The sequence below is a fragment of the Echinococcus granulosus genome (assembly GCF_000524195.1).
Source record: "Echinococcus granulosus chromosome Unknown EG_S00097, whole genome shotgun sequence".
Lineage (NCBI taxonomy): Eukaryota > Metazoa > Platyhelminthes > Cestoda > Cyclophyllidea > Taeniidae > Echinococcus > Echinococcus granulosus.
The window spans coordinates 295,518-305,665 of NW_020170477.1; the positions used below are offsets into that span (position 1 = coordinate 295,518).

The following is a 10,148-nucleotide window of genomic DNA, read 5'->3' on the forward strand; positions in this document are numbered from 1 at the left end:
TATACTATCTGTGGGGAAAGGAGTTAATAAATAAATAAAAGTGATATAATGTTTTTTGTGCAAAGATCATGTTGTTGTAGTGGGTGTGGGATGGCGTATGGTTCTTTGGTGAGTGCCGAGCAGCGTGTGGTCGGTCTCGTATTAATCGGTGGTATGGGAGAGCAAAAGAAGAAGGTGATGATAACAAAGTGGTCAGTGTTAGTGTTCAGATCATGCAGAGTAGCGTGTGACAGGTGGTCGAGCAGAGCATTTGCAGAGGATTTTGCTGCATTGAGAAGTAAAAGAATGAGTAGATGAGTGCGCAAATGTTTCTGCTGCTTCGTGCATATCAGTGCTGTTATTCCAACTCAGCGATTCACATTGGCCATACTACTTGTTGTAGCCATAAATTAGGTAGACACACCTGCCACCACCACCGCACTGGTGGAATATCCTCTACTTATGTGGGTAACTAATATTCGTGCATTTGAAAACAAGTGGTCGAAGTCCATGTTTTTACACTTGTGTATCTACGGGCAAGCAATCCTTGTGTATATGGCTCATTCAAAGAACGTAAAATCAAACAACGCTTACAGAATGTGTAATAATTTTAGCAAACTATTTCCACTTCGGTTTAAAAAGGCAAATGTCATTGTCTTCCCTCTCTTTTCGGTAAATCATCGAGTTCTATGCATTTTGGCATGTTGTATTGATGAAATATGCAAATGCAAGTTTAGTTGGCATTCCTTCCAATATATAAAATGTACAAAAGTGTAGATGATGGCACTTCGTTGATGAGAGGAATGCAAGCGAACCAGATCGGAATGAAAACCGATGCTGACTGGTGCTTTTTGAGACAGGTAAACATTTAGTCGCAATCGCACCACATATTTTGCTTGGATTCGCCATAGTAGTCTATTGCCACACAATGGATGCATTATGCTCTGTCACCTCCATCACAACTAGCCATTTCATTGTGCTTGTCTGACTGGGTGTAGCCTCATTTATCATGAAGTAGCAACAAGTTTCAACAATGGGATCAGAAATTGCTAATTACCTCCCACTGTTGAGAGCAATTTCCAAGAATTGAGAACCCAAATGAAAGGAATGGAGGAAGTGCAAACTAGGGAAGCAGAGCCGTCAGGAACCTGTGACACACCTTCGTGGATCAGTATGCAGTGCATTTTATTGCCTAATTTATATTAACTATGAGCTGCAAGCAGTCTATTTTCCGTCATTGATGAAGCATCAAAATAAAGTGCCAATGCTGTCAATTATCTGCCATTATGTAGATACTGTTATGGTCTCCTCAGCTTTTAAATGAAATGAATGCAAGTTGCGTACTTCAAATGTTTCTATTTGTAGTATTGGGTTCCCTACTTCAATTTGATGCGCACACATTGTTCCTTCGAATGCGCTGAGGATTTTTGGGATGACTTAAATAATAATGGTGACAGCTGATTCTCTGTTCATCTTTGTTTCATCTACTTATTCACTAACTGTATGCATGAGTGTGCTTTTGTACCCTGCAAATTGGGCACCACTGGGCTTAGGTTTAGGTGCTAGTGACTTTTGACTTAAAAGTTGAAAGGTGCTATTTGATTATGGCAATTGAATGAGACTGAGTTGACCGAAGGTGCGGTTGATTACAAACAGCATGAATTGAGTGGTGTGTGTATGAGTACGCTTGTGACTGTGTGTGTGTGTGTTTGTGCGCAAGAGCGGCCAAACAGGATGTGAGAACGGAGGGACAGATTAAACAACTACTGATAGATGGGCAGACAGACAGATGGATAGGCAGGAAGACAGGCAGTGAAATGGGGGAAGAGGGGGTAGACGGAGAGGTAGAAGGACGGGAAGTGAATTTAAATTGGTAGTTCACTTACATCAGATTCGCCAACTCTTCAATTATTCGGCAGAGCGTCACACTTGACAAGTGACCTGTCTATGTCACCGCGATCCATAAACAAATGCTGGTTGAGGGGATTACGAACGGAGAAGTAATCAGGAATGAATAATTGAAGTGAGGATGCCAAGCCGCCACCTGCACCTTCGACCGTCAATTGCACGATGGCAAGTGGATTGTTTACAAAATGCCAGGGAACAAGCAGCGGCAAAGTCAAAAGTTCACCCGAGTACTGGGTGATAGTCCCACCTTCCTTGCTCTACATTATCGTGAATAAACACTTCTGTTGCTATAGCTCTTTACCTATGTCCCTATCATTTAATCAATTGCATGGAGGCATCCTTCCGTTGACAAACGTCAGTTTGGCATTCTGGCTTACAAGGCTGGGGTGCAGTATTCAAGATAAACGGTACTGGAAGCTCATTCAACCAAGGAGACACATCAAAGTATCAAGGTTTGAAATCGTCATAGCACAATGTTTGCCTCAATTCCATTGCGATATCTCTACGACTGCGTGTTCTAGCTCTCGATGGGTTCATTTTGTTCTATGACAAGTAGTAACAAGGACGAAAGGAAAGATTCCTACCTTCATTGAGCAGCCTCCTAAATTCAGTTTAAAGTCACCATTTTGGATGTAGAATGCACGACAACATCGACTCTGACGGTGCAAACCAACCATGCAGCTCCTTTTCAGTATAAATAACCAAGACTGTTGTATCAATGACCACTTCACTCACCTTCTGCCCCAACGATTGGCACAGACCCTAAGGTCATGCCTCAACACGAAATGTTCGAGACTTGGAGGTTACAATAATGATAAAATCCTCCTTCCTTTGCAGTATCTGCCAGACCATTCGATTTGCATTCGCGCCATTCCTGGCGCCCATTCTGATCGCACAGACGGTCATGGAATTCTTTCTCCGTATTCACGGTAAAGTAAATCAGCACAGGCCAGCCTGACTTCATTGAGGAAAGAAAAAACATAAGACAATTAACCTGGATCATCAAGGAGGTAAGCAGCCTGCAAAGAACGTCAATAGTTCCATGATCATAGGCTCAGATTTTGCAAATTGCAGTAAAATAAACGAGTATTTAGCTGTTATCATTAACAGTGAATTATGGCTACTTTGAAAATGGAGTAGGGGATGGTGGGAGAACAGTAATAGCTTGGATATTTAAGACAGTTGCTTTTGTAAAATAGACGTTACTTTAGGCACTGCCGGCGAGAGCTGCTCAAATTCCACGTCTAGAGGGAATCGGTGACAAAAATCAGCTTAACAAGATGGATGCCTCAGAGCACATTGGCAGCCGTTCCTTATGTTAAGCTGTGAAAAGATTTTTACAGCCAAGAATAAATTTCAGACAACATCGGAGGCTGGCCGTCAAAAATTTCTTCAATTTCGCCATTAATATAACCGCCTTGCTTGCATAAACTGTAAATTGTTGTAATAGCAGCGCGGATTATCAAACGAGATATAGGGAAAGCAGTGAGTCTTGCGAGTGACGTCTGAGGTTACATGAAATAGTTCTCTAGACGGTTTCAGCACAGGTTCATTCCATCTTCCTCGCACAAATTTAGGCAGCTAGATTATGGGCTACGTGAATGCAACCCTTGGAGACACGTTGTAGCTCAGTCGCTGGCTAATATTTAGAGCTTGCTCATTTCGAGGTCATAGAAGTTTGACATTTAAATCACTCTAACTAGTAAGTGTTGTCTCGAGTCACTTTGATCGTGATGTTAATTCATCTTTCTTGTGGTATCCGAGGTTAAGTGATATAAGTAAGGGTGCGTTGCCTGCACATCATCCGTAGAAATCATCCCGGAATCCAGCTATCTGCAGTTGTTGGATTCCTTTGCTTAAAAAATTAGATAATGCGCTGGGGTTATTGAATAGTAGCTAATCTATCTGCAATACGCTTCCTCCATCCACTTTTCGCTTTCTAATTCAATCAAAATGCTTTGCTGAGTTGTTCCGGTTGATGCGGAAGGTCAGAGCAATATGGCCGTTGAAAATTGTAAAGCGGTGGCTGTGGTTACAGTCATGGATATGGGGATGGCTATCGTTGTAACCAAGCATCGTAGCGGCATTCACAAACCTAGACAAGTTCAAGCCAGTGTTGGAGGAGTCAAAACCGAAAGTGGAGCCGTGTAGACTAAGGGGCATGAGTGCTTAATGTTGTAGAATTAAACAAGCGTCAAATCAACACATAATCCCATTTCAATGCCTTCATTGTGCACTCTGGTGCCAAAAATTTAGCCAAAATGGAAAGGCACAAGTGCAAATAAATTCTGGTACTAAATCCGTAGACTAAGCAACACGCGAATTCCACTTTACAAGGCGGTTAAATTGGGTTGGCATGTTAACCAATTAACAGCGGTCCTTGAGGATGCGTTTTCAGTGCTCAGTCACCCAGCAACTACCATCCAGACTCCTTGCAGTATCAGTACGGTCCAGATTTGCAGAATTGCTTTGGAATAATTCAAGAGTTAGATAGTCAAGGGCGTTAAAAGTGGAACAAGGCTTCTGAAGCACATCCAACAATGCATTATAGCCAGTGTTTGATTTAATAAGCTGTACTCTTATTTAAACGCAAAGGCAAACACAATGTCACATTCTAAATGCCGCATTTCTTTCTGGAAAAATAATGGCATTAAACGATGCCTAAACAAGCGAGATGGCAAACTTGGATTAACAACAACGATGAGCGACCATTTCAAACCATGCTTAACTTCATACTGAATGCTTACTTTCAACACTATTCAATTCAACCCACTAATAATGACTAATTTTGCCAAGTGGAGGCATATTATACAGTCCTTATGCATGAGAAATTAATGTTTAGCAGGTGAAAACACTTGACAAAAGAACATTTTTGGCTATGACTTGGGGCGGTAGACCGAAAAATTGGTTCGGGTGTTTGGGGTAGATGTATTCCATAGTGTCCAAATGACATTCGGGTCAACAAATAAACGGGTAAAATGGGAAAGACTGATCTGCCGGAGTAATCCTTGGGGTGAAGCAGAACTTGCGTGATTGGTAGGCTTCTGCAAACTTCTGCATATTGCAAAGAGAATACCCACGAACAAAAATGGGCTTAAGTCATGATATTGAACTGCTCATGGCAATAACAACATTTTAATCATCAAAATAAGCAAAATGACAAGCTCTACATAATTTTGGCTTCAATTTCTAACTCATTGTAAAATGAGTAGGAAAAAAGAGCGTCATTTGCCTTGTTTTAGAACATGAACAATTGAATTAGAGCTCCTTACTTATGTCAACGTTCATCATAGCCACTTCAGGCTGTGTGCAATGCATATTAAATACTGCCCAAACGTCTATGCCTTGGAGGGAAACATAAGTTGCACCTTTCAGTAGCCTCAAACATGACCTAAATAGCCCTTCTATGTGTTTGCTGATCTCCAGTCCACAATAAACGGTAAGAGGAAAGAAGACGAACTCACTGGAAAATCCCGCATCGTTGATGCATTCAACTTGGTCGATTGATCCGATGGCTGGTTGGTGGTTGATTATAGTACCCATATCTCGTCTTAGAATTGCTAGACTTGTTAATCGTCAAGTGGTTTGGTTCTAAGTGCGTCCCCTGAAATCCGGTTTTGGCTTGCCCACTTAGCGTACAAGAATGAAACACATGTGGACGCTGCTGGGACTTCTATCTCCAGACTGTCCATTAGTGAAATCCCAATCCGCCTCAACCCAAAAATTCGTGTCGAATTCTCCTAGAGAGGCGCGGTATAAGGTGTGCAAGATCGGCTGTTAGATGCGTTTGCTTCTCACCTACCGCCGCACTTACTTTGCCGCCAAAGGAGTCGTGTCCGGCAATTCTTTCTCACTCGAGATTTGACATGCTGACCCTCGAAGAACGTGCTCATCTCGAGGTTGTAGAATTTTGATATTTAAATCGCTTTAGTTAACAAGTGCTGTCTCAAGTCACCGCCATCGTGGACTCAATTCGTGTTTCTTGTGGTATGCGAGGTTAAAGGATGTAAATAAGGGCGCGTTGCCTCTACATCATCCGCAGAGTCTATCCTAGAATCAAGCCATCTGCTGAGGATAGATTCCTTCTGTCAAATAAAATTTGCTAATGTGCTAGGGTTATTGAATAATAGTTAATCTATGTGCAATAAGCTTGCTCCTTCCACTTTCCGCTTTTTATTTCAATTAATGTGCTTTGCTGAGTAGTTCCGGTTAATATGGAAGGCGATTTCACCTCGACTCATTATAAGTGTGAAGCTGTGTTTGTGGTTATGGTTATGTGTTGTGGGTATGGCTACAGTTGCAACCAAATATCTTAGCTGAATTCAAAAGCCTAGAAAAGCCCAAGCCAGTGTTGAAGTCAAAACCGAAAGTGCAGCCGCGTAGACCAAGGAACACGAGTGCTTCATTATGTAGAATTAAACAAGTGCCAAATCAGCGCATATTCCCACCTCAGTGCCTTCATTATGCACTCTGGTGCCAGACATTTAACCAAGGTGGAAAAGTGCAAAGCAAGAAGATTCTGGTGCCAGATCTCAACTGAATGAAATGTTGGGACAAATGACACATCGACACCGTAGACCAAGCAGCACGCTACACTCGCCATCGACATTAAACCAGTATCTCGCCAGTCAAACTCCATTAGAAACGGTTCGGTTCATTCTGGCAGTTTGTGCCCTCTTTATCCTTAATGGCCTCTCCCGTCTCCGCTCCATGCAAGTCAAAAGACCAATGCATAGGGAAGAGATGGAATTCATAGAAACTAGGTGCAAGCGATGCCACCTCTTCCCTTGTTTTTAGGTTAATTTCTCTACTGCTTTTCATTCTCCCGTTCTTTGTTTGCTCGCGTCATCTCAACTACTATTTTAGATGGTGGTGTTTTAAATGGGCATGCCAAGGGAGGTCTGTGGGCTCACAGCAAGAGCTCCAGCTACATGTTCATTCCCATGCGTAGTTATTCTAACTCTCCCTAATTCTTGCGTGCAGCTGCCTCATGGGAAGAGAAGTAGATAAATGAATGGTTGAGTAGATGAACGGACGAAAGAAGTAACCAAATCAAGAATGCAGCACATTATCAAACAACAGTTCTGGACTAACACACTCGGTGCACAGGCATCAAAGATTAATATCGGTTTACTCTCGTACATTCCTTTTCCTATTTTCCTCTGCTTTTTGAATCATTTCATTATCCTCATCCACCACTTGTTCTTTTTTAGGTGAGAAATTAATCATCTCCGCCTAAACGGAGAGATAGGGTCACCTGTACTCTCCTCCCTAGTAAGGGGCAAGGAGTTACACAAGCACGGGATTAGGATAATTTACCATGAACTAGCATTTGCCAATTTCATAGCAACATGTAGGGGTGAGTCGCCGATTTCTATTCCTCATTCATTACTCGATAACTTTATGCCTCTTTGTAATGCATTTTGCAAACGATAAATCAACAGCAGACGTACTGAATCACAATTCCCTGCTCAGTATTATTGGCCCGTTGCAAAAGCACAGAAGTAAACTAAGCTGAGCTCGTTTAGGCTTGGCCAGGCTAGACTAGATCCTGCTACTTGCTCTATTATTTATGCTTTATAGCTACTTTCATGCCCCAGCATTCAAGTACTGGTTCATTTACCACTGTAAATCGTCTAGAAAGACGCTGAAGTCAAATGGGGCTTTTCTATTTTGTCTTCCAGATATTACGCTAAGTAATATGATCTGACCGGAAAAGGACGTGGAAACCTCCTGCCCTCTCTTTCCTACCTAAATTCTAGTTCAATGCTACTTCTGCGAGTGCCTCATTCTTCTTCCAATGCATTGCATCTCACATTATACGTCACCACACCTCACCCTGCCTCGTTTCTCCACTTCACCCAACAGATTTCGATAGACAGGTGCAGTTTCATGCACTCACCTTCCTTCGTTGCAATTAAGTGAGGCCAGAACTCCTTCCTGATCCACCCTACGTTTAATTTGCTCACCCCGACATCCTCTGAAGCCAAATTTACTTCTCTCCCATCTCCTTCTCCTCCTGCGGCATTCCTTGCCAATGTCATTTTGGAGATTTCCACCCATCTTTCATTATCTGTGTCCACTTGCCATTCATCCGTCTACGCTTTCACCTCAGTGCCTCAATCGTAGTCATGTTTTATGCTGTAGGCCAGGTTGGATGCAGACTAGACTATACTGCACTTCACTAATGACTCCATTTTATCTCTCATCACCTGTTGCCTCATTAGGTGCAAATGCTCATGTTTTGCATTCCTTTCTACTGCCGCAGCTCATCCCAGACCCCATTTATTTAGTCTCTCCTCCCAATGTACTCTTGAGAAGGAAAGTGAGTGCCTCGATACGTTATTAGTGTGCGAATGGTTTGATAGCAGAGTGATATGGACGCTAAACGGCAGGAAGGAAAAGGAGCATAGTGTCAGGAACGAGTAGTCTTGCAATTTCGAGGAATCGTCAAGAGAAGAAAAAGGAGATAATGAAGAGGGACGTGAAGGTAGCAAAGAGTGATGAAAAGGATCAGGGGAGGTGGATACAAAAGGAGGTTCAAGTTATTATGATTTGGAAAAACCAGCACCGCCATCGACATTAAACCAGAATCTCGCCAGTTAAACTCCATTAGAAACAGGCAGCTATTTTCGCCATTCACCAATCCAAGAAGAGCAGCAGTGGTATGACACCATAGGCAAGAAAACTTGGATAGTAAAGTATCCCACACCTGTAGAATTGCCTTATCATGTAATTCTTGGTGACGATTTCCTACTTAGCGCTAAGGTAGCCCAAAAGGCAGCCCTGAATATTTTGGAAGCCATCTTTTTACCCACCAATATACTAAGCCTCGACAGTCCTTCTCTAGTAAAGGCAGACTGACGATATTTGTACCACCCCGTTCAAAGCTGCAGCAACATCCATGGACAACCTAGACGGTCTCTGTACTCAGCTTGACTATGTTACCAACAACAAGATGAGAGAACCTTGAAAACTGCTGGTTCAATATGAGAACACATTCTCATAGCAAGGCGCTAACCTGGGCATAACATGAATAGTGATGCCGTCGACGCCTGAACAGTTTGAAAGTGACCCAGATGCCTGCCATCTCCTCCGCTAGAAGTGAACCGTCGTAATCGTAAATGATCAGAGACGAGATTATGAATCCCTAGAAGTCATTGTGAGTAAAATTAAATGCCCCGGTAAAGAGGGAGGGAAGTATAGTTGCGCGTCAACTACGAAAAGCAGAACACAGTGCCAGAGTACCTACTGCATTTGGTGCAACGAATTCTCGGAATGGAAGAAATGGAGGCTGTTACGAACTTAACAGCTGTTAGGCCTAAGTTGGAAATGGAGATACTAGCATAGAGGACCCCATTTATCACACGGCTTTTGGCTTTCCCCTGTGCCCAGTTGAAAAATGCGGCGTTGGCAACTGAGGAGGGGGGCGAGAAACCTCATCACATTAATTTGGCAGTCAAAATGTTAAACTGTAAACGCAGCTTAATTTTTGACTTGTTTGGCATAATCAAGCAAGAATAATAATTACTATTTTTTCTCACTGGAACTAACTACATGTCCAGCCACTGTTAAACGAGGGTGCATTCCTAGAACACGTAGCCTGTTACTAGCGATACATCAATTTATGTAAGACTATTCCGAGTAGCTGACTGTCAATTTGACAGGATTTGACGATCCCTAGACTTTAGACACTGCAATCCATCTTGTAAAGGTATTTTACTCCCGTTTTTATGGCCCGTTTTTAGTTTTCCGCCTTTTTCGAAACAATACTTCCGGTTGCACCAGACCAATGCGTGCCACCTTTCGCTACGAATCATGGTAGTAAAGGCTGAGAGGCAGACTGGCAAGCTTCATTTGTGGCCCGACCCTCTGCATATTTATCACACATTCATGTCAGCATCGGCGACAGCACTCCGTATAAGGGGTTATGTGAATCTACTGCATGATGGATGGAGCTGTCACTACTTCAAGCATCAGTGATGCACGTTCTCATCAAAAGCGGGCTTCTCAGTATCCTAGCAGAGCAGTCCACTTAATTCGCCATGCACTGAGATGAAGTCGACTGAGGAGAGCATTTGCGTTAGCTCTCTGTCAATGATGAGGATGGTTGTCAGAAGGTAACAAGAGGTCTAGTTTCACTATCTCAACAGATTGTGCGTGAAGTGCATTTCTTTATTTCGTCCACTGATGACTCGACAACTCCTTCCCCAACTTCCAACGCGGATGGGTCTGCCGTTGTTGTTGTTGTTGTTGTTGAG

General features: G+C 42.8%; 1 protein-coding gene across 1 annotated transcript; it reads right to left on the reverse strand. All coding sequences in view use genetic code 11, as the record gives it.

Annotated features, from left to right (window-relative positions):
* Positions 1 to 1,883: 1,883 nt before the first annotated feature.
* On the reverse strand, positions 1,884 to 2,564 carry EGR_08162 (hypothetical protein; the record flags this gene model as incomplete). Its single annotated transcript, XM_024497411.1, has 2 exons — positions 1,884 to 2,144; positions 2,472 to 2,564. The coding sequence occupies 2 exons, from the start codon at positions 2,562 to 2,564 to the stop codon at positions 1,884 to 1,886; spliced, it is 354 nt and encodes a 117-aa protein (XP_024348207.1).
* Between the last annotated feature and the right edge of the window lie 7,584 nt (positions 2,565 to 10,148).